The 24,703-nt window shown below is 41.7% G+C and overlaps 1 protein-coding gene across 1 annotated transcript in view; it reads left to right on the top strand.

Annotated features, from left to right (window-relative positions):
• The first annotated feature begins 812 nt into the window (after positions 1-812).
• SVEP1 (sushi, von Willebrand factor type A, EGF and pentraxin domain containing 1) overlaps positions 813-24,703 on the top strand; it is a 126,766-nt gene continuing 102,875 nt past the window's right edge. Inside the window, exons 1-3 of the mRNA XM_049794922.1 lie at positions 813-1,331; positions 19,771-20,026; positions 21,225-21,401. Of these exons, the coding sequence (XP_049650879.1) occupies positions 813-1,331; positions 19,771-20,026; positions 21,225-21,401 (952 nt within the window). The remainder of the gene's footprint in view (positions 1,332-19,770; positions 20,027-21,224; positions 21,402-24,703) is intronic.

The following is a 24,703-nucleotide window of genomic DNA, read 5'->3' as shown; positions in this document are numbered from 1 at the left end:
CATGCACATACCCTTGTGCACACTCACCCCATATACCCAGACACCTCACCAGCACTTCAGCGAGACACATATCAGTAAGGTATTGCTACATCTTCGAAGTTGGAAAACTGAGTCCACGGGCGGATGAAGTGTCCCCTTGAACAAGAGAGGGAGCCAGGAGAGGGAGCAGAGCACAGCCCTGTCAAACCCGGTCGCAAGCGCATCCTCCCCGCAAAACGGAGGGCTAAATTAACCACGATTAATTCAGCACGTGTCGGTGCAAGCAAGCCCTCGCTCCGTCCCTGCCAGCGGCAGCTCCAGCTCCCGCGGCGGCGGAGCGGAAAAGGCGCTCCTCGCTTTTGGGGGGCTTTTCCGCCTTTCCCCCAGTCTCCGGAGCCCGGCACCGCGCCGCTCCGGCTCGGCGCGTTTCCAGTCACCGCCGCCCCCCCCCCCCCCCCCGCCCCCCGGCTGCCGGGCTGGCCCCCGCCAGCCGCGCGGGACCCATCGGGGCGGGCCGGGGCGGCGGGGGGGCGGGTCGGGAGCGGGGGGGGGGGGGGGGGGGGCTCGTTACCGAAAGGCGAGGGGCCGGGGCGGGGAGGGGGGGGCGTGCGAGGGGCAGCGCCTCAGCCGCGGGGGAGGCCCGCGGGGGGATTAAAGGGCGCGGATACCTGCGGGGGCCGGCGGGCGGGCGGGCAGGCAGGCAGTGAGTGAGTGAGTGAGTGAGTGAGTGAGGCAGGCCGCCCCTCCGAGGAGAGAGGAGGTGGGGCGTCAGGGGGCGACCAGCCGCTCTCCTCCCGCGGCTGCCGGCGTCTCCCCGCGCCCGCCGCCCCGCGATGTGGCCCCTGGTGGCTCTCTGCTGCTGGGGGGGGCTGGCGCTGTCGTTGTCGCCGTCGGCGCCGCAGGGCCGGGCGGGCGGCCCGCCGGGCGCCTTCTCCCGCGCCCCCACCTTCGCCTCGCCCGCCCTGGCGGCGCCGCCGCTGCCCGACACGACGGAGAGCAAAGTGGAGAAGCTGGGCCGCGCCTTCAAGCGCCAGGTGCGGCGGCTGCGGGCGCGCAGCGGGCGGCTGGAGCTGGTCTTCCTGGTGGACGAGTCGTCGAGCGTGGGGCCGGCCAACTTCCTCAGCGAGCTGCGCTTCGTCAAGAAGCTGCTCTCCGACTTCCCCGTGGTGCCCGCGGCCACGCGCGTCGCCATCGTCACCTTCTCCTCGCGCAGCAACGTGGTGCCACGCGTGGACTACATCTCGCGGCGGCGGCCGCAGCAGCACAAGTGCGCCCTGCTGGGACGCGAGATCCCCGCCATCGCCTACCGCGGCGGCGGCACCTACACCAAGGGCGCCTTCCAGCAGGCGGCGGTGAGCCCGGCGCCCGCGGGCGGGGGCGGGGGGGGGGGTGTCTGCGCGTTGGGTTGGGGCTCGTGGCCGTGAGGGGAGGTGAGGCGTGCGGTAGGTGGGTGGTGAGGGGTGTGGCGGCGCCGCGAGGGGTGCGGTGAAGACTGCCGTGGGCGTCTGTGTGGCGGTGAGGTGAGGTGAGGTGTGGCGATGAGGTGTGAGGTGAGGTGTGAGGCGTGCGGTGAGGGGCGCGGGGGTGCGGTGCTGTGGGGGGCAGCGAGGCGAGGCACGGGGTGCGTGCGCTGTGGCAAGCTCTCGGCAGGGAGGGGAGGCGCGGCGAGGCGTGTGGCGCAGCAGCGGGTGGGGTGGTGAGGCACGATGGCTTGGTGCGCGGCGTGCTGTGCAGCGTGTGGTGTGGGAGTGTGGTTCTGCCTGCTGTGCGAGGGTGTTTGGTGTCGAGGGGTGCAGGGCTGTACGGTGGGACCTGGAGCGGCGTGGTGTGGGATGCGGCATACTCTGCTCTGGGCAACTAGTCGCCATCTTCCCGCGCTGTCTGCGCCTGCGGCCCCCATGTTTCCTGCTGCCCTTGTAAACAAATGTGTGAAATTCACTCCTTGACAGAGCATGGAGCCGATGTCCCGATTTCAGAAGTGATACGTATGAGTCAAGTCTGGCATCTGAAACGTCTGCCTTGTTTCTTGGCAGCGGGACTTGGGTGCCCGATAGCTGTCAGCAGTCAGAGATACCTACATACTGTCGCCAGGTGACCATTTTAATTGCTGATGACTGACAAAGGTGCCCTTAAGCTGTGCATAGTATACCAATGAATAGAAGCACGTCCAGGAACGTTTCCAGACACTGGAACACGATCGTCTCCGGTGTTAAGTTGTTATACAGTCCCATGGCACAAATTTGGTGGAGGCAGCTCCTGGGCAGGCATGTGTTGGCACTTGAGGATGCTGGGGAGGTTTCCCCCTGGATGGCCTCATAGACAGCCAGTCTGCTGTGGAAGCTTTTTTATGAGGCTAGACCAGGCTGCTCCTTGCCATTTGGCCTCTGTGTGCAGGAGCATTCCCAAAGCAAGTCTAGTCTTGTGTTATTTTTATGTCTAATTTCTGGTAGTGTCCTGTAACTGAGCATTGGGTGTGCTTCTTTTGAAACATCTTACACACTCTTGTTTGAGTTGATAAGTGAGACTGTAAGAGGTTGCATCCGTGCTGGGCCTATGATAATTGGCAAAGATTATTCTCTTCTTCACATTTGGCAGGAGAAAGGCAGACCATTTTTTAAGATGCCCAGAGTTGCACATGGAAAACCTGCTTTAGGAAATCTCATCCCTATAATAGATCTTCCACTATGAAGTCAGTTTTCAATATAGATCCATCCCAGGGGTGCTGCATGAAAAAGTGAGTGATATGCGTTAAAAATAACCATTACAAACAAAACATAAGCTTAAGAAATACTATCTGTGTTCTTGATATGGAGTCTTGAGTAATCATACCTTTGAAATGAAATAAAAAAAAAATCCCCTTCAGAAACCTACAATTTAGTTTCATGAGCCCAGCTAAACCTTATGACTACAACAGTATCGCTGTCATTTTACACTGTGGTCTTCTAACAACGTGGGAGGAAAAGTATTCACATGGTGGCAGGGCGAATTGCGATAGAATGACAAAGTTAAATTTCAGGCTGCTTGCTGGCTCTTGGTTAAAGATACTGTAGTGTGGTTTTGTTCAGTACGTCTTCTTCATGTGAGACAAATTACAGCTTCGGGGAATACTCTCCTTTCTAGGGACTCTTAAGAAAATGACTGTTCTTAGTGTAAAATACTACTATTGGAATAAATCTAGAGAAGTATTTTAAGTATTAACAAAATTGCCATTCCCTCTGGACTGTTATACTGCTGTCCTTTGTTTTGAATTGTCTTTTGGTACAACCATAATGATTTCTGCTTTCACTTTCCTAAAATGGCTTTTTTTTTTCTTCTTACACTTTAATGTGGGATTTCTTCTGCTTCTAACCAGAATTCTCTGCTTCTTTTCCAAAACCAAAAGTGTCTGCAAAACATGGCAAACTCCCTGAAATAGTATCAGTTGTGTGTCGTAGTAACAGAAGATGAAGGAAAGTGCATTGTTAGAATAATCCCAGCACTTAAGTCATCGTGCAGCACTTTTCATTGGTAGGTCTCAAAATGATTAATTCAAGTCTGTGACAGTTCTACGGAAACTACAGAGGCAGAGAGATAAATGAGTTCTGCAAGTTCATCAGGCCAGTCAGTGGCTGACCTGGGAAAGTCAGGCAACAAGAGCAAGATTTAGTTAGCAGTTACTGTCTTAGAACCTGTGGCAGAAAAACTCTACGTTTAACATCATCCTAAAAGCAGAGCTACTCAGTTTGACAAGCTGTTGCACATCCATACAGTCCATCTTTTCTCAAAAAATAAGGGAGTTCTCCTTGGCACTGCAGTTTTGCATCCTCTCCAAAGGTGCTTCACAGAGCAGTTTTTTGCAGAGTTTCTGTGTTTTGTCAAAGCTGTCCATGCTTACCTTTGCCACATGGACCACACTTTTGTCATTCTTACCCAGCAGATTAAGGATAAATTCTGAGGTGCACGGAAATATGGAGGATTACCACAAGAGACAGTGCCAAGAGACAGCACCCTAATGAGGAATGCTGTACTGCCATCAGTGTTCAGTTTCATGACTCCGGGATTTCATGCCATACTTGAGCTAGCAAGTGTTAGATATATTTGCTGATGTAAAAAAAGCCTAGTGTTTTTGTTACTTTTCTCAGTGATCAAGGTGTCACAGAGAGCATTTCTGCTGCTAAGGTCTTTTTTCCAGAGCTCCCGAGTCAGGACTTAATTGCAGGTTTGGGGAAAAAAAAAACCAGCCAAAGCATTTTGTGTTATGTTCCAGGAGGGAAATCTATTGCAACTACATGTACTAGAAACTTCTGAGGCTATCTTCAGATTGCAGGAATTTGATGGTGAGTTTGGCACGCTTGCTAGTTAAAAACCCCCAGTGAAGGGAATTTTTTCAAGCTTGGATTCTGACAGTCAGGTTTATTAATATTTCAGGGTCATTTTTGTTTAGACGTTATTACTGTTAAGCTCATCTACACACATACTAGAATGTTTTCAAAGGTAAGTTTACTTTCACCAAAATGTAGTTTTTAACATCTGTAAGAAATACTCCTTACGCCTTCCTGCTCACTAGTAAAGTTTGATGGCCTCCAGGCTAGCCTTACAGCTGCTATAACTTTTTATCCTTTTTATTTGACTACTGCTATTCATATTTACAGGTTATAAGAAGTCTCTGGTTTTCACTTCACTTGTTAGCATATGAGGCAGGAGGAGAGAGGACAGTAGGAAACTGGGTAACAAATCTGGACCTTTAGAGAGTACCAGTCAAAATGTCTGTATACTAGATGACAGCTGTAGGCCACTTTGACTGTAACACTAGATGTATCAAGGTCTGCTTCATGAGGTCAGAGTAACAGCTTTGTTGCAGATACTTTTTCTTATGTCTTGGATTCCTAAGTTGTTAGCATATTTTACTGATTGAGATACAAGATGCTACAGTTCTCACCTTATGGCTGAAAGCTGTAGCATAGGTGAGAATGAAAATGTATTTGATCGTATCTTCCATGCAGTGAAATCATGTATGGTTTAGAGTATGAATATGTCTTCTATGGTATCTACAGTAGTTAATTTTAAGATAGGGAAAGAGTTAAGACAGGAAATAGTTCAGAATTCAGTTTAAGGCCCACAAAACGTCCCTCAAAGGACACTAATACATGTGGCTTGAGACACTTGCTCTGTGTTTAGGTTGTGCATCTTAGGAAGAACAGATGTTGAGTTATATAAAACAAACTTTGCATAACAAAATATCTGTAATAGCAGTTATATAGAGGTATTAACTTCTGCTTGTGTTCAGCAATCTTTCTTTTAAGGCACATGTACACAGTCTAAGAAAGGGGAACAAACTAAGCTCACTGGTTCAAAACTCTTTGGCTTCAGTTTTTCACATAGGGAGTTGGTGGGACAGCACAAACTACATGCAGTTTATGTTAAGCAGATTGCTTATTGCACTAAGGAAAGCTGCAGAGCTGTTTTGACAGCAAGGAAGAACTGAAGCAGAACTGAAGAAAGTACACATTTAAGCAAGTGTTGCTGCTGCTAATTACAGAATGCATCTAAAGCCCAAAGAGCTCAGTAGTGTGATGTGCTGAATTTCTCAGCTCTAGGCACCTGGATTGGAGCTTGTGATCCTGAGAGATAACCACTGCTAACAGCACCCATTGCACCTCATGGAAGGGATGTGCGTTTGCTGCCAGATGCGTCATGAAATAGAAACAATGGGTTGTCGTACAGTGGTGGAAGTTGAATGGTGTGTTCTTGTCTTGGCACCCAAGAGTCACTGTTACATATGTGCCAGCACTGATAGGCCATCTTTATTAATGGACATTTCAAACGTCCTGAAGCTGCAATTACTGTTTTGTGTTAAAAGATGGAAATACAGATTATTTAAACTACTCCATGTGGCAGCATCTTGACAAAATAATAATAGCTGCTTTTAAGAAGACAGGCTTGTTTCTGTCTTCCAATGGAAGTAAAATGGGAAGTATTTCCCTTCAGAACTGAACTTGGAAGTTGTAGGTGTGCACTGCTCTTGAGCTGAAGTCAGAGGTAGCACACAACCAGCCTTAAACAGAAAAGTTAGTCATTTTAAACAACTTCGCAAAGCAGTAGCTGAGGGAGGCTTTGGGAGTTGCTGTGTGTTAGTGTAGTAATTGTTGCATTAAAAAGCTGGGCTTTTTGCTTTTGTAATTCATCTTCACTCCATTGAAGTCAGTGGTGTATGTAAGTGGAAGGTCTGTCGCAGCACCTACAGAATTAGGTGACACGTTTTCTGAGTATCTGGTCTTCAAAATCTAGCTTCTGTATCTAACCTGATCTTGAGGGAGCATGGTGAATGGCCAACCAGAATGTCAAATTCAGTGTTCTGTTGTCCGATTAACAAACATGAAAAAACTAGCCCTCAAAAGAATGTAAGCACATATCAGTTTAGGATAAACAGTTCTAATGCTTATTTAATGCTTGTTTAAATAAGTAATCATGGCTTCATTTCTTATGTATGTCAAAAGCACAGAAGTACGAGATGCAGCATTGTTACCCGCGAGGATAATCGGATTTTAATTTTGATGCATTTTCAGATTCAGAATATCATCTTGAAATTAAAGCAAAAAAATAGTTGAGGCAAAGGAAATTAAAAATCTTTACTTACCATGTAAGTGGCTTAAATTTTTTTATTTGAAAAAGGTAGGAGCCTCCCATTGAGAAGATGAACATTTAGTCATGCATGTTGTCTGTTTATCAAGAATATGTTTATGGATTTTTATTCCTATGACCTCTGCAAAATCAGCAGCTAATAGAGAGTAGCAGATTCTAGCTTCTCTCTGCCATTGTACTGTAAATATCTGATGGTGGCTTAGGTCAGTTAGAGCTAACTGACTAGTTGACCGTAGTGGGCCTCTCTTAAGTTCTGATGTGGCCTTGGAGTCTATATTAAAGATTACGGTGCTAAAAAATGAAGTCAACCTGGTTTACCTCTGTGGTCACCTTTGAAATTGCAGAGCTGGTAGTTAGTGATTACTGAGCAAATTGAGAGTGGAGTTCCTGTCAGCCATCATTAGCGTCAGCTCTGAATCACCACTTTTAATCAATGTAGTGTTTGTGAAAAGTACTTGTCCTGCATACTTCAGTCTTGCATAGGATTTGCTCCCAAGATTAATACAGCAGGGTCAGAGACAAGATACACATTTGCACATTGTTCATTGTCTTTAGAACTAGACTGAAATGGGGCTACCTTAAGAAGTTATTAAGTAGTTCATTTTTTCTCTGGCTTTTTGGCCAGGACAGGCAAAAAGTGCTCTGTTTAGCATCATATATGGGCCTAAGCAGCGTTAAGATTTTCTTTGGTTGAAAACCTCTTATTTGGAAATTTGTCTGTTTGCGTTCCCAAAATTGTGTCCTGAATTTGGTCTAAGCAGAAGTGTGTGATTTGGAAGTCTGGTATTTAGCAGATTAGCGATTAATTATCTTCCCTTTAGCTTAAGTGTAATTTGTTTTTCAAATGCTAAAATAGGTGCCTTACAAGAAGCACTGAAAGATGCTGCTACATACCCTTTTGCCCTCGTCAGTTCAACAAGGCAAACTGAGTTCATCAGTGTGAGGTACAGAAGAGAGACAGCCTGGCTTCAGGCGCAGACTGAAGTGCCTCATCCTGGGAGTCTGTATTCCACTAGCGCCCACTGGTAGGGTTATCCCTATGTGCAGCGCCTCTGTATGGCAGTTCTGTGTTAGGTGTTTTGAAGCCCTTTATGCCAGTGTCACCCTCTCCATTGAGTATGTAGGAAGCTGCAGAAGCATAGATACACTGCCTGACACTAGACTGTGTGTTAAACACCTGCTTCTTCTCCCTTACTCTCCATGTTCTTCCTTCTCCAGCATCCCTAGAAGCAGTAGAATAGAAGTCGTTCTGATCAAAAAAAGGCAAAAAAATACTAGTGAGTATTCTGTTCTTCATTGCTTTTGAAAGAATTGTTTTTCATGGCTTTAAAAGGTCTCTTGTCAGTTCTCCTTAACACTTTGGACTGTGTGCCCTCCCAAACCAGATTTTATACCTATGAATATATTCCAACAATATGTTCATACTAGTACTAGGGATAAGTAGCAGCAGTGCAAACTGTTGTATAAAAAGAATTGTTATCGGATGGAATGGTTTACAATATTTTCATGCAAAGTTTATGGCTTACTAAAACCTGCCTTGAAGGCATTCCAAGATACCATCTGTGCTTATACTTTTGCACAACTCCTGGCCAAGTAGTTTGCTTATGCAACTTGGTGGCTCTGAGAATGGCAAATCAGCCCACGAAAGAACGTGAAGTTACAGTTCTCCTTTGTTCTTCAGTTTTTGAGATGCTCATTATGTCATATTGTTTATTGCTACTTGCACTACTGTGAGTTTGATACCAGTATTCAAAGATGTTTGTGGGTTTAGACAGCAGAAGGAAGTACTTTGAAGACATGCTAGATTTAATCTAAATCATAGTCTCCATGAAAATCTTGAAGTTCCGTGGAAAGTGCATCAGGTTTTATTAGTTTCCAGTTGACTGTCTTTGTTTTATGAATGTCCTTCATGATGTTTTAAGGCTGAAATGATCATTATGGCTATACTGTTTGGTGTCTTGCATAACTGCGTAGAGTGATTTATGACTTCCACCTGTAAGGAGTACCTGTTGGTGATGATGTGTGGATATAGTTTTAATGATACAGTGATGAGCTGACATTTTCTGACTTTCCCATCTGCTTTGAATAGGAGATGCCACGTGTGCATTGGGGGCCTTTCAGAAGCAGAGAAACTGTTACAGTGTTTAAGAGAGATCCCAAGGAACTGTGCAAATGGCCAGTATATTTTAGTAATGGCATGGAGTTTACTGAAGCTTTGGAAATTAGTCATCTGAAGTCTGCTTTTCAGTTGTATGAAAGACCCTTGAATTTTGATCCATTCCACCAGTGTAATGCATTCTAGCCTTGCTGATGTTTTTGAGATGTCATTAAGTGCTAAGCATAAAAAGGCAAGGGCAAAGAACTATAACTTTCTGGAAAAAAAGGAGGCAACCATAGGAGAACATGCTCCTTTTGGCACAAAGAGGGTGTTCTGTGTCTCTCATTGCTGAGCTGGGCACTACAAGCAAGGAAACTCGTATTACTGGGTAGTTGTTCCTTGTTTTGCCATCATGCACCTGTCTCAGCCCATTTCCCTGGGCTACAGGAAGCTGGTCTAATCCTAAACCTTACAAGGTCATATGATCAGAGCACATTTGACATTTTTCATAACTTCTAGCTCTGAGAGCTGAGGTAGATATTCCTGCCTGGAAGGATCTGCACTGCACAGTGTAGAGCGACCTGTGTTCTGTCAACCAGTCGTGTGTGAGCGAAGTAAGGAGGCAAGGAGGTTTGGGGACACAAAGAGAGGGAGATGTGCCAGCATATGCTGTGTTGCATGTCTACCAAGACAGGCCTCCCTTAGAAGGCACAGTCTTTATTTACAGCATAGTACCACAAAGCCCTTAGCCATTTCCCAGTGTAAAATACTGAAGCAGAGGAAAGGTGAGAAACACGAGACTCTGCTGCAGGAATTAACACAAATCTCACTGATACAATAGTAGAACTAACAGCACAGTGAAAGAAACCTTTCATCATGACGGTATCTGGATGATGTTTTCATAAATGTTTCAGGAATAGAGATTACTTTTCCTGAGAAAACTGGGTTTTGTCTTCTTTTCTCAGAACCTTTGCTTGGAGGAGTCTGATGGTAAGTACCCTCGGATTCCCCATCCTTTAGAGTTAGCACCTTCACAGAGAAATCAGTCTTAACATGTGCTTTGTTCCAGAGATACAAAGACAAACCAGAAAAGCTACTGAGTGATTTGTTCTGAGAGTAGGAAATAAATTCCAGGCATTAAAATTTTGAAAAAGTCGTGACAAAAGAAGTTGTTTTATTTTTAATTCATTTCCTACAAGGGGTCTTTCCAGCAAAATACATCATATTTCACAGTATTTCCTGACACAAACCTCAGTATTTATATTCTGTATGTAATGTATTTTGCGTGTTCTGTGACACAGTTTTAGTCTTTGTCCTCCAGTTCCACTTGTTACTAGAATTTGAAAATTACATTTTGAAGGCAAGATGGAATGTTTGTGGTGCTCAGAATCTTCTGAATGTCCTTTGTGCAGAAATTACAAGCACTATTGCCTTTAGCAACAGCTAGGCTCTTCGGGTAATCACAACCCTGTTCAAATCTTTGAGCTGTTTAATTCTCTATGATGTTAACACAATTAAAAACAAAACCTACTGTTAAAATGATGATGTTCCCTCTAGTTCAGGGTGTCTGTGGTAACCTCAACAAGGAAGATGAAGAACCTCCTTGAATCTGACAGGGACCCTGTAAAAAGCTTTAGCATTTAGAGCTGTGGTGCTCTGCAGAGCATATGCGTTATAAACAGTGAAGCAGGGAGTCCAATTGTCTGTCCTCTTTCTCTCCCAAATGCTCCCCCACAACCAGTTGGGCCAGGAGGGCTCTTATCAGTGATAACTGTGTGTTCATGTTGCTCAATTCTAGCAGTCCTGGAGCAAACAAAGATATTCAGAAGTTAATTGAGCAGTGACAGCTGGCAGTAGATCGTCCAGGTCATGAATAGTGTTTGTCCTTTTGGAATTAATTATTCTGTTCAGCTTTTTTCCTGCTTTTTTAAAGTAATGAATGTTTAAAACAAGCACAAAAGAACCATATATTTGGAGATGCACTAGTCCATGGTGGTGTGAATGCTTGGTCTGAAAATACCTGAAGATTAATTACGTATGTTTTTGAGTCCCTTTTTTATTATTAGCAAAAGACCAGAGCAGTACTAGAGAAATCAGGTAACATCTTAGTTATATTAATGATGGAAATTGCTCACACACAAAGCAAACTAGGATTTTTCATTTTTCAAATCAAAATGAGATCTGTTAGCAAGGTGATATTTTGAATATAGCACACAGCATAGCGGCATAAAAGGCCTCTCCTTTTCACAGTCCTGATAAACTTGCTGTTAAAGGGTTGTACAGCATCAAGAGCTGAGGAAATGGCTATGTACATAACGTGCCTTGTCTTTTAATGTCCCGTTTAGAAGACCTCAGAATGATAGAAGATGAAGGATATGTATGTTAGTTGTTTCCTGGAAACTAGGTGAATTCTGTTCCTTCTAATTCAGAGCTCAAAACTGCAAGCCACCCAATTTCAAGTCACCAGATCCAGCAGTCCTAGCACACTTGTGTGAAAGAAGCACATAGGTCAAAATTCTGTGTAGTAGCTCCTGTCATTGCAAAGGCAGTGGTGGTTTTGGGTTGGGGTTTTTTTGGATGGTGGGGGAAAGAAACAGTCTTTATGTAATGTGAAGATGATCATCTTGGACTTGGAGTGCATAGCTTTGCTCTCTGAGGTAAGAACGGTTTACTCGTTTTTCAAACTGTACAAAATGCATGAAAGGGCACTTCTTAACCGCAATGATACTTAGAGTTGAAAATGTAACACAGGCATTGCAGGCAGAATCCACGCTGTAGAAAGAGGGAAGAAGGTCAGGTTAATAATAAATGCTAAGAACTGGAAGTCAAATACGTTCCTCCTCTGTCACAAAACCACAGAATCACTGAATTGTTGTGGATGGAAGGGACCTCTGGAGACCATCTAGTCCAACCCCACTGCTCAAAGTGGGGTCCATGAGATCAGGTTGCTTAGGACTGTGTCCAGTTGGGTCTTGAATATCTCCAGGGATGGCGATCCCACAACCTCTCTGGGAAACCTCTTTCAATGGTTGATGACCCTTTTAGTAAAAAAAATGTTTCCTCTCTTTAAGTGGAATATCAACTATTTCAGTTTGTGCCTCTTGCCTCATGCTATCAATTGGAAGAGTCTAGATCCATCTTCTTTACTCCCTGCCTCATTAATTGTTTTTATACATGGATAAGAGGACCTCAAGCCTTCTTTTCTCTAGGCTGAACAATATTAGATTTGTCAGTCTTTCCTCAGATGACATGTCCCTGTGTTTCCTGGCTGTGAGCATGCCTGGCTTTCTTACCTGTGTGCTTTGATCCATTGAGTGAGGATGTCTGACTTAGTTGTGAGATGTACTCAGGTCATACCTGCAAGTTACTTAGAGATGCTTGGAAGGTAAGTGTTGTGACCAAGCAAAAAAAAAAAAAAAAAAAAAAATTCTTGCAGTTTGTTATTGAAAAGAGATTGGAAAGTTCATTCTCAGTTATGCAAAACACACATATAAGTTGGAAAAGGATAAATGACAGGTGGAAGATGACTACATGCAGAAAGCATGACACTGTGGAAGGAAAAGATGAAGGCTGAAGACAGAGGAGATGAGAAGGATAGGAAAGATGAAAAGATACATGCATAGATTAAGGACATGATTTTGATGACACACTCATTGCATAAATTAATCGATAGAAAATAATTTGTAGACCTAGTACATTATTTAATTGAGGGGAAAATCATTGAAATACAATACTAGGCCAGCACGAAATCACTGTATTTTAAATAACCTTTTTTTTTTTCCTCTTTTTAAATTTTTTTTTTTTCTGGTTGTTATTTTCAACAGCCTATTGTAGCACTGTTTAAATATCCAGATTAATCCTGTAGATATGTTTTTTCCCTGAATGAGTGCAGTTCCTGCTAACTTCATGGGAAGCTTTTGTGTTAGTTAATTTCTTCTATATAAGTAACAGCTCATTCTCTAGAGTTTGTGTAGCAGTGGAGAAGAAAGTGGTGAAAGGTAGCAACTGGAAACCAAAACCTCTAACTGTGGAATATCTTTTAGTTCATCTCCTCAAAGGGACAATGAAACCTAAAGAAGGGATAAAATTTATATGAGTGGAGCAGTGAAAGTAGCAGTGTTCACTGATGAAAAGAAAAGGTGGTGAAATCAGACCTTTGCTGTTTTACAGAGGGGGCAGAGGAGGTATAGCCAGCTCTTTTACGTAGATGAATAACAACATTTGTCTCATGATTAAGGGGAACAGTATTTGTCACCCCCTAGCTTTGCATTACTCTTGTGAGATGACCAGCTTCCTTAGGATTGCTCAGGATTCAGTGATAAGATTCCTCAGCTCCACCAAAAGCTATGGCTAATCCCAGTACTGATTTTTTTTTCTTTCTGGAATATTTATTTACATAAAATTTGCTGCCAGGTTTGGGCTTTTTACCTGCAGGAAGGATGAAAGCAAAGGAACCTTGAAACAAAGGGTGAGCTTCACAAAAGGATTTAGCACTGCCATTTCCCTTTGTGAAGGACGTGCAGATCGGCTTCTGAAGCCACCTGTGAGAAATTAAGACATACTGGTTTACTATTCTGCTGAATATATAGGTCAAATCTATGCAGTGGTTTTTTGTAATAAAGTGTAATTTATTCATTTTAATATAAGTTTGATACTGATTATGTTTTATCATTTATAGTTACATTAAAAAGGGAATTATTTCTTTTACAGTGAATAAGTGATCCTCTGGGGAAAAGAATTGTCTTGTTCTATTCAGAACTCATCCTATGGTGTTCAGGTTTTATGTAAATCCTAGGGTTAAAGCAAACTTGGTGTAAGTGGTCTACTGGTATAGCAGAGCTGAATGTCTCTTTAATGGTGGGCTTTCTGGTTTTGCTTCTGAGGTGCAATGATGGTTCTTCCCGACCTGTAACAAATAACATTACCTTTGTAGCCCTTAGGTAGTGTATTCCCTACAAGGTATACAAGGAGCAGTGTAATTTTTGTGATGAATGCTTGGATAATGTTATTTTGAAAGCTAGGTTCCAACTTAAACGTTTTAAGGCAAGCATCTCCTGGCAAGGATCCTGGACATGTCTGATGTTATCTAAGGCTTAGTTTGTAAAGTGAGACAGATTAAACCATTTCAGTTTGTTTCCCCTTAGACAGATATATTAATAGCCAATTCTGTATGGTCAAAATCTTCTTTAAAAGCAAAACACTGAGTAAGCACAGAGGCCCAAGGTCAAATGTTTACGGATTAGATGCAGAACATGTAATTGAGGCAGTAACAAAGAACTTTTGATGATGTCATTGCTGTGGCTGTCAAATGGGTGAAGAAGTCTTTGGTCTTGGATGCTACTCATCCCCTGTTTTTGTATTACAAACTCTATATTAGCATTAAAAACACAGAAGTTAGAGGTTCAGCTGGTTTTGTGGCTGTACTGATAGGACTTCATTTTGCCTTACAGTAATCAATTTCTAGAGGAGGATTTTGTACGACAGCTTTTTTTGTTGCACAAGACTTCATTTTTTAATTCTAAGGACTGTTATTGGCACAAAGAAAATGGTGAGTCTGCCAGATATTTGTACACACTGAACAGAGACTGAATACAATACAGATGGTAATAACTTTTTGCTAATGTGAAAAGAATGTTTTATTTAAAATCTGGAAGGCTTACTGAAACTGACTGATCTATCATTCCTGCTAAAGAAGTGTAGACAAGAAAATAGGTACTAAAACAGTCAAAGACGAGGTGTTCCTAGTGGCCCCATGCATTTCTTTGCAATCAATAAGAGCTTTAATTGTTTTGTTTTGTTTGTACTTACCCCTTATTATTAATTTATAGTAGTGACCAAATGGGCTGTGTTCTCAACAGGTCATTCAGCACCTTATTTTGAGTTATGGCTGGTGCTCCATTTCATTTGATGGTAAAATCAGAAGCAGATGTGGATATTCATATCAAAGAAACAGGTTCTCAGGTTCCTTTTAACTTCCGAGTCCTGTTTAGTGGGCTTTTAAGCTTTATTTATTGAAGAACCTGGCAATTTATGAAAGGACTGCAGAGCTGTGTCATGAAAAAAAGTCATCTTTATGTAGATACAGTCCATGAAGCTGTTTGGGACTGGTTAAATACATGGAACCACCTCTGTGTGTGCTAACAAGTTTAGGGGTTACATGAACGGACATTTTTAAATATATGACATTTCTGTTGGGGAAAAAAATGGCTTTTAAAACAACTTTCTGGAGGGGGAAGGAGAGAGGTGTCTCGGAATAGAGGGATGTGAGTCAGGGTTAAAGGAAACAAAAATTATGTGAAATGCCATACAAATATTGGAGAGAAGAGGCAGAGCAATGCAGATTGTTACTTGGATTGCCAGCAGCTCTGGATGGTGGCCTGTGCCTTATGTGACTGTGCTTTCACAGAAAGAAACAAAACACTAACTGGACCACCAGACATATACAGATGATTTAAAAATAGACTTATGTTCCTTCCCCCCCCCCCCCCCCCGAAATGTTGAATGTTTCTTTCTTTCTCTTGTTCTTTTCCTCTGCTGTTATACAGCAGGGATTCTGTATCTAGAGTTAACAGCTGCATGATGTGCAGGCCAAGCTGTTCAGTGGCTTTGTTTTCGTTTGATTTCTAGGGGCAGTATGTAGCAATCCTGTCTGTTCATCTGTCTGTTTCTCTACTTGATCCACTGGTGCCTGAATATTGGAGTCTGTCAGGTAGCAGGAAAACAGTTTCATGTTCTCTTACCTGTTGGTTCAACTTGTGTCTGCATGTGACGTAAGTGCTGCCCCAAAGAGGAGGTTGCCCTTTCAGATGCAGAGGACTGAAAAGTTGTTGGCTTCTTGCCTTATGTCAGGGTCATGTAGCTAAGTGATATTTGCCCCTCAAACATGCTCTTTTCCTTATGCTTCCCACTCACTCTAACCGATGACCCACATTTTTTAAGAGGGCTTGGTAGGCTGTTGTTCACAGGGCCTACAGCCAGGGAACCTTTCTTGATCACACAGAAAGACATAGAGGGTTTGTGTACTCTGCACAGTAGTTTCAGAGGGCATTTGTGGCAGTGTAATTTTGTAAAGCAGAAATCCCTTCTAATTTACTAATCAAAATTAAATAGTTGTTTCTGAGATCCACATTGTCCTAGCTAGTCTGCTGCCTCCTAAGCTAGTTTGTTCATTGGCCATGCAGACATGTCCCTGTATTTAGGGAAAATATGAAAGTTTGATTGCTACCTATTATGTGTAATGCTGTCCACTACCTTAATCTGCAGAGTTTGTGGAGCTTTGTGCTATGCACAGAGGGAAACAGTGCTGAAAGGATAACACTGAAATTGCAAGGCCGTGTCCTGCCAAAATGAAGCTTTGTTCCCCCTCCTGTACATGTTACAACATAATTGCAAGTTGAAATCATATTCTGCTAGAACAAGCTGCGTGCAGGTGGGATCTTCAGAGAATTGCACTGGCAATCTCCATCATGTCTCCTAACCCTGTGCAAGTTGTGGTTTCTTCCTCAGTTACACAAGTTCCACAACTTGCATATATTTGGGACATATTTTTCCACCTTTATTATAAAAGTGATTTGCAGATTGAAAGTTCCTTCTGCAAAGCTCAGAAATGCTACAGTTGCAAAAAAACCAAATAAGTATGGATGGAACATATGTTTTTCCTCATCTTGTTCTTCAAAATAAAAGCCATTTCCACTGAAACAGCTTGAGAAAAACATCCTGAGTGGAAAATTTCAGCCTGAATACTTAAGAAGTTGGATGGAAGCTTAAGCTGCTTACATTCTATTTTAAAATAGCCCAGTTAATGCTAGATATGTTAATTATGTATGTTAATCAAAATAGCACTACCCTCTCTGCCTGCAGTGCCACTTGTCTTAGAGCATCCATTTCAGAACGCATTTTGAATGAATGAGGTACTTTTTTCCTACTATTTGTCTTCATATTGTGTTTTGCCTTGTCTTTATCTTCCTGATTCTTTTAATTCTAGTTTTCCATTCATTCTGGTTTTTCATTTCATTCTGGTTTTCCACTTATGACTTAATCAACATGAAGAACAATAGGTTTGGTTTGTGAAGGGTATTTGTGTCTGTAAGAGAATTTGGTTTCACTCCTTTTGGGTTATGCATTCAAGTAGTAATAAAATCAAGCCCAACTGCAACACATTGCTTGGCAGTCTTTCAGACCACAGTGCCAATGGTCTGTGCTTTGATTTATGGTGTGTGTATGCTTGTTTTCAGTTAGTATCTACCTGAAATCAATGCATTGCCAAATCAAAATCAAATTGTCCTGAAATGTGGCCTGGCTTAGGGAGAAAGGTTATAAAATCTTTGCAGGTTCTTTGGACTGACCTAACTTCTAAGCTTTTGATTGAGCTGAAAGCCAGACAATTTTATTTTATAAGTCTTACTTCAAAATTTTGTAATGAAACTACTCAACTCCATAGTTTGCCTCCATTTTTGGAATTTGTGTTTGTTAAGGATGGCTTAAATATATTTACTACTCATCATACAATGACTTGATTTTTGGAGCATCATTCGAAGATCTGTCAAATGTGGTCTGTTGTATTGATTGTAGTATGGTACAATCTATTATTGAAATAAACATGGTAGTAATTTGCATGCTACCAAGTTGAAAGTCTGCATCTAATTCCTTCTACTTAAGTTCACAGTCCCTCACAGTCCCCTGCTTTAGGGCCACAGAGAGCACCTGGCCACCAAGAGGAGATTGGTGGTGGTCCCATGTTTACTCACACTCTGACAGACTGTGGCCAGTTATGAGAGTGGTAACTTCATAGGTTGGTTTCTAGTCCATAGCACATTAACATTGCATTTTTGCAGGTGCTCTGCCTGTCATTCAAGAACAAACACACTCGGAGAGTAAGTAGCACTAGTACACTGTCCAACTGGAATAATGAAATGTGCAGGAATCTGTGGGGCATGTCCTCACTCAGGCACTACTGAGTATTGTTACAGATGTTTTGTGTGAAGTATAAGAAGGAATGATTCTTAGATCTGTAGATAGCAGCAGGGTGGAAGGGACTACAGGCAGTTTTTGAGGCAATGACAAACAAGCTAAAGTGATCTTGGCAAACTTGTAAGGGAGGAAAGCACAATTCAACAGGAACAAATGGGGAAAGCTATGCAGGGGTTAAAAAAAACAACAATCCAAATGTTGTTTGGAGAAGACTAGCAGTAAATCAGACATGGGCCTTCTAATTTAGTGGATCAAAACATAAGATGACATTAAAATGTTAGAATGTATTTGTTGCCTCAGACTTGCAAGAAAAACAAAAGTGTATCACCAACAGAAAAGCAGTCTCCATGGTGGGAGATACAGATAGAAGGATTTTGATCTCTTAGGACCAAGCAGTTTGCTAGCAATAAAGAAAACTGCGTGTCTTTTAGTCACTTGTTTCTCTTTCTTCAGCTGGTTAGCTGGTTAAACTTCATAACTGTTGTCTCTGACTTGACATTCAATCCTTGAATGTCTGATGCCATAGGAAACTGTAATGATTGTTGGCATGCTTCAGTATTTGTTTTCCATGTGAAAAATTACAGTTTTGAGGACTGGTTATTTTTCCAGGATCCAGTTTTCTAGTGCAGATGTGCTGGTAGTGGAGATTCAATAGCTGACTGTAGGAGGCATGCTGAGGGTACATTTAGGGAAGCAAGTCACCCCGTGCATGGTCACTCTTTTGAAGCTTGTTTAATAGGAGATACACCCAAATTCTTTGCTTTTTACTTATAATTTACTATGGCAATGAGTAGGAACTTTTTTCTAACTAATCGCACGTTCTCATCTGTTTCTAAAACCTGTTCAACCTCCCTTCATAGAGAGAGGCTTATGAAACCTCATTGGGCGTAGCTGTGTTTTGCATTGCACATCAAGTATCTGAGATGCCTTTTTTTTAAGACTACTGTTCCTGACAGAATCTCTCCCATCTCACTACCTTTCCCTTCATACCCATGCACATGTATGTACTCGCTCTGTAGCATGTTCTCTGTCTATGCATACACTGTTACATTTCTTGTGGGTTTACTGGGTAGACAGCTCTTCTCCATCTGCCTTATATGGGAAGAGAACGACACAGGCACTGTTTTGTTTTCCAGAAGTTCAGTAGATTTCCCCTTTTAGATGAGGAAATGGTAGAGGGAAAGTGGGAAGGAACATGTGGAAATAAATAATTGCCAGGCCTGTGGCTAGATAATGACAGTGGAAGCTTTAACTGCTCATAGATGCCTTATTGAGAGCTGTTTTCAACATTTATATCTGTGGTTTTGACTGATTCTTCACCTTTTGTTTATCTGTCAGTCCCTACAATTTCTCCAATAGATCTGTGGATTTTTTTGAGCAAAGTAATCCCTAGTAAAATACTTTTTGTTCTTAGTTACCCATTACAAATTGTAGAGGCTTTGTCCGTAAATTACATACTCAAAGCCATGATAATAAGAGTAGGTGTGCCACCATTTGTGGCACATTTGTAGCACATTTTTCTGGTGGGGTTTGGTGAGTTTTCACCTCCCTGAATGGTCAAGCAAGTTTGGAACCGAAAGGCATTCATGTGCTGAATGGAAAAGCAATATGGACCAAACTGGTAGCTGATACACATCCACGTCACTCCCATGACACTGAGACAGTTGGCAGCATCTGAACTTTGGTCCCATGGGTCTTGCACTAGATTTTTTAATGTTTGTATTGCACTAGATTTTTAATGTGTGTATTATCTATTCAAACTGAAGTCTGAATGAAGTTGCTCAAGCACTGGTCAGGATCATTGCTGTCTGACGCATGGGTGACTTTTATCAGTCAGTGTGAAATGTGTCTCATTTCAGATCATGCCGTGATTTCTGGGGTTGTGCAGACTGTGACCATCTGAAGTGTGACTCAGTGTTTGGCCTTGTCTAACCACAGGGTCTACTTGCAGATGGTTGATCTTCATTATAGTGAGTGGTCTTGCAAGGACTTGATCTAGCTGTGTAATTCAAATAAAAGGAGCCACATCATGGAGGAAGTACTGTACAGGTCAATCGCTGCTAACCCTTTGCTGAGGTGTGCAATTTCATTTTCTCTTCCAGCAAATATTACAGCATGCCCGTGGAAATGCCACAAAGGTGATATTTCTCATTACTGATGGATATTCCAATGGGGGAGACCCAAGACCCATTGCAGCATCCTTACGTGAATTTGGAGTGGAGATCTTCACCTTCGGGATATGGCAGGGGAATATCAGAGAACTGAATGACATGGCATCCCATCCAAAAGAAGATCACTGTTACCTTCTTCACAGTTTTACTGAGTTTGAAGCTCTGGCACGCAGGGCTCTTCATGAAGGTATTAATGTACTAACCTCAGAAGTCTACAGAGAGCAGAGAAGTCTGAATAGAAAGATCTCTAGTACTGTCTTGTAATTATGTCTCATGTAGTGTTGATTCCTTTTTTTTTATTTTTTATTTTTCTTCTTACATTCTAGCAGAGGTATTCATTCCTCAGGTAAAAGGATAAACTGTTTGTTTGACTAACTCATCAACAAAATGTGAGCCAAATTCTCCTCCTTGCTATGTACATACTTACCTCCATTCAACTCACCATTTTGTCCCCCAAGAACAGACTTTGGTCTTGGGCCAGTGTAACTTTTGCTTGAATAGATGAACTTTGTAGTCAGATAAATGGTTGTCCAAAAGAGGCACCTAGTACACACCTTAAGGCTAGCCTTCATACCTGTTGATGTTTTACACAGCAACTAAAGCTAGCCTGTGCAGAACTGATTTAGATCTCTGTGTATAAGAGTAAATTCGGTTTATGTTTATGACCTTATACATTCAGTAAAACTAGAAAGAGCAAGGGGTGGAAAGAGAGTTTGGACTGTGTTTTCATCCTTTTTTAATCCATCATATTAAAAAAAAAGTTCTTCCTGAAAAATAGAGTAAGTTTAGACTAGCAAGTGAGAACACATGACTAGATCTTAGTTTGTAATCCAGTGCTGCTTGAGTGAGGCTTAGAACATGCATCAGACCAGCCATTAACATTTGCTACATTTAATTTTGAAAAGCATGCTACTTTTACATAAGTAGTGTGCTTTACTGCCATTCTGTTTGTTCCAGATAAGGTTTAATTGGTCTGTGTGAATGTGCTGAAGGAAAGATATCTTTTTTTAGTATGACAGCTGGTAATACATGCCATGTCCATATGCTCTCCTGATGCCAAAGACAGCATCCACCAAAGTCAGGAAAACCTGTCTCAGCAGCTTCTGTTGGGAGTGAGACTGCACTCTGACAGTGTTAGGTGCAGGTGAAGCTGAGTGGGAAAACTTGAGAATCTTGCACCATGGATTTCAGTGAGGCTTTTTCCAGAATAAGAACACCAATTTTTTTTACAATTTGAGTGTAGCAAGGCTCTGCTTCATGCCGCCATCACTACTGCTTAGAACTGGAACCTAGGGGTTTTAAGCAACATTTCATTAATGACATAATGTCAGGCTGTGGGGGGACTTTTGTTTGGATTTTTTGTTAATAAATTGATACTATTTCAGACCTGCCCTCTGGCAGCTATATCCAAGAAGATATATCACATTGTTCATATCTCTGTGAGGCAAATGAAAACTGCTGCGACATCATGGCAAGCTGTAAATGCGGCACTCACACTGGCCAGTTTGAGTGCATCTGTGAAAAAGGATACTATGGGAAAGGACTACAACATGAATGCACAGGTGAGTCTCATGTCTCAGTGTTTGGGTTTCTCTGTATGTCCTGAATACGTGGCTAACCTAGCTGAGAGCAAAAAGCTCTGTTTGGGATTATGACTGTGTACCTGGATCAGAATGCATCTGAGGCTGTTGGAAAACTTTCTGGCTGAAGACATGCAATAGCTCTAGCAGTCAAATTCACCTCATACCTTGTCTCCAGCAATAGCCCAAAGAGATACACAGGAAGAGGTAAGAATAGGGCAAATGTTCTGACACAGTAAAACTTCCCTAAAACACAGCTCACCAACAATTTGTGACTAGACCTTACCAAATCTGAGGTAATGTCTTTTGCACTCAAGTGCTCTTAGTAAATTTTTCCTTCATGAATTTTGCTGATCACTTTATGAACTTTTATAAACTTTCCTGTTTGGAGAGGGGCTGTATATGTGGATCTTTGCAGGATAAATCCTTGGTAAAACTTACAGTCAATTAAGTATTCTTTAATTCCCTCATGTTGATGAAGAAGAAGGCTTTAGGTCACTAAACAGAAACTTGTCATCACATTTTGCTAAGCTTATTGTTGTTACTGCTTTTTGGACAAGTTCTTTTACTAGTATGCATTCAAAGTCTGCAGCTGAAATAACGACTATTTACAGTTCTTTAGTTCTTTATTGTCAGAGAAGGTATGCAGGTTTTATCCAACTCCATTGATTTTTCTAGGACAAAGGTTTCAAAATGGTCAGAGCATATCTGAACTCTGTTATATTTGGTTTGTGAGCTGGACAAAAGGAGTACTTAAATATTTCTCAGCTAGGAGAAAAGTACAATATTTATATTGATCTTGTTTGTCTTCTCATATTCTCCCTTATATCCTGCTTATCACAGTTCTCATGAGATGTTTCCTCATGAGATGTGAACTAAGTGCAGTCGATACATGGATCATGGTTGTATAGCTGTTTGAGAGCCACCCTGCTTTTTTAAATGTGATTTTCGTTACATGTAGAGAGTTTCTTGATATAACTTGTAAGAGTTGTTAGCTCTGTTCAGAGAATAGACACAGGCAGGTTTGTGACTAGAAGCTAAAGAACTACTTCAGGGGAAGTTTTAACGGAGTCTGTGATGGCTATACACCTGCATGAGAAGGATTATAAGGATATACTGAGGGATGCAGACTATACATAAGCACATGATGGGGGAAAGGTGTTGTGTCTCACCAGTACAAGAAAGGACTGAGATATACCCCAGTGTTTGTGTTGGGAAGTTAATCTGTTGTATTATACTCCCTGCCAGTTATCACTTTGTAGTTTACTTTGTGCCTCTGGAGCATCTTTCCTTTGTTCTGTATTAAGAGAAGTACGTAAGTAGGGATTCATTGGGGTTTGAGTGCAACATGAGTAGAGGAATGTAGTTAGAGTCGATATTAGCACTGGCACATTGGATCAGAGTCCTATTTTATGTAAGTGGGTGCAGCTTCCCTGTGTGCTCAGTTAACTCTAAGCAAAGATACACTGTTCTATTTTGCTTATTTTCAGTTGTAATTCTAATTTATTTCAGAAAAAATAAAATTTTCAGATAATTGAAGATGCATACATATATTTTAGGGAGAATTTGACCTGAATAACTCAGTCCTGTTCTTTAAAGTACGTCTGCTCTGCTGAACTACTGTATTCTTCTTTAAGACAGACAGAAACAAAAGGCAATGTGTGTTCTTTAAAGGAGAAACAGCATATTTTTAAATCTTTTATTCTGAAAAGGATTTCAACTTTTTTTTAACATTTCCCAGCTGAGCATAGTTGTGGATTTGTAAAGCATAAGGAATCTTAAGAATGCATCTTAACTTTTCTTCCTTGTATAATGTGCAGGAGGACTTTTGGCAAGTTTACAGTGACAGGACTTACATGTTAATTGGACTACTTTTAGCTTTTGATTGGTTAAACTTGCAGATACTCTACTAGCCTATGTGCACTTAGCACAGTAAGGCTTTTTTTAAAGAGTTTTCATTAAGATGGGAGATTGTTCTTCTGAGAGGTATCTGTTCTTTTTGGTATTTTAGTTATTTTCTGTGGTTATTTTCTGTATGCTTTTGTGCTTATGCATTATACTGCCTTACTGTTGTTTATGTTTTCAAATGTGAGGCATCAGAATAACTAGGTAAAAATGATAACAGTTCTTTACTTTCCTAATTACCTGAAAACACTCTGTAGAAAGCTTCCATAAAATAAAACATGAGCCATGTGCTTTGTGCTGAAAAGCAGGAATTGGCTTCAGTGTCCCCCTCGTGTTCTTTGTAATATTGTTGATGATGTGCCACAGAAAGAAGACCAGACTGACTGTTCTCTACTTTAAAAAGCAAACCAAACAAAAGCTTCTTGGCCTACAGTAAGAGCGTCATGCAGCCAGAGACATCTGTGACAGTTGTGACAAAGGAAGGGAGAAAGAGGAAAAACAGAGGCAGTATCATAACCAGTCCCAGGTATTGTAAAGTACAGAAACACCCCCTCTTCAATAACGCTTCAGTTTATCTCCTTCCTTTCCTTGATTACAAATGCTGAGTTTCAACCAAAAAAATTGCAGAGGTCAGCAAAAATAAATCTGTGATTTCCACTATCTGTGTGTCCCATTCCACGAATAAAAAGGTGGGCTGTTCAAGTCAACTGCTTGTTCTGTGGAAAAGTAAAACAAATATCCAGGTCTCCATTTGTATCTTCTTCTCTGTCTTAGGAAGTTAGGGAATATGTCTTTAACACAGCCTTTGCACACTTGTTTTTCAGCAAGACTCTCCAGAGAAAGTTCTTTTTTAAGTGGGCTTTTGGGTTGGATGACCTTTTGGATTCATGATGATGCAACTAAAGGATGATAGCCATCATGTTCATCTCATAAGTTACCTCCTAAGCAGAACCACAGTTATTGGGGAGGTCAGGAAACTGTTGTCTACAACCAGTAGTTTCTTTTATTTAACATATGGACCCCATTTTTTGCAGCACAAGGTATCCAAGAAGATGGCAGGGCAGAACTAGTAAATGAAATAATTGTGGTCTATGCTAGTTATTCCTTCTTTCGTTTGTTTTTGGTCCACTACTTGGGTATAATTATTGAAGTGTAGAATTTCACCATATGTGTAAGTACTCAATAGGTTGCCTAGGCTTTGATTTAGGAGTATGCAGCATTATCAGTTATCATCTGCAACAGTTTTGTCTACAAAACAGCACATGGATCTGTAAAGAGCCTTTCCAATGAAACCTGAAATCATGTGAAAACACTTTTTTTTTACAAATTTTAATTCAGAACACCTTCACTGAAAAGACTTTAAACTTTGAAGAAATATA

This window comes from Accipiter gentilis, chromosome Z (genome assembly GCF_929443795.1).
Source record: "Accipiter gentilis chromosome Z, bAccGen1.1, whole genome shotgun sequence".
Classification (NCBI taxonomy): Eukaryota; Metazoa; Chordata; class Aves; order Accipitriformes; family Accipitridae; genus Astur; species Astur gentilis.
The sequence above is the reverse complement of the archived record's forward strand: the minus strand, read 5'-3'. Positions and strand labels throughout refer to the sequence as shown.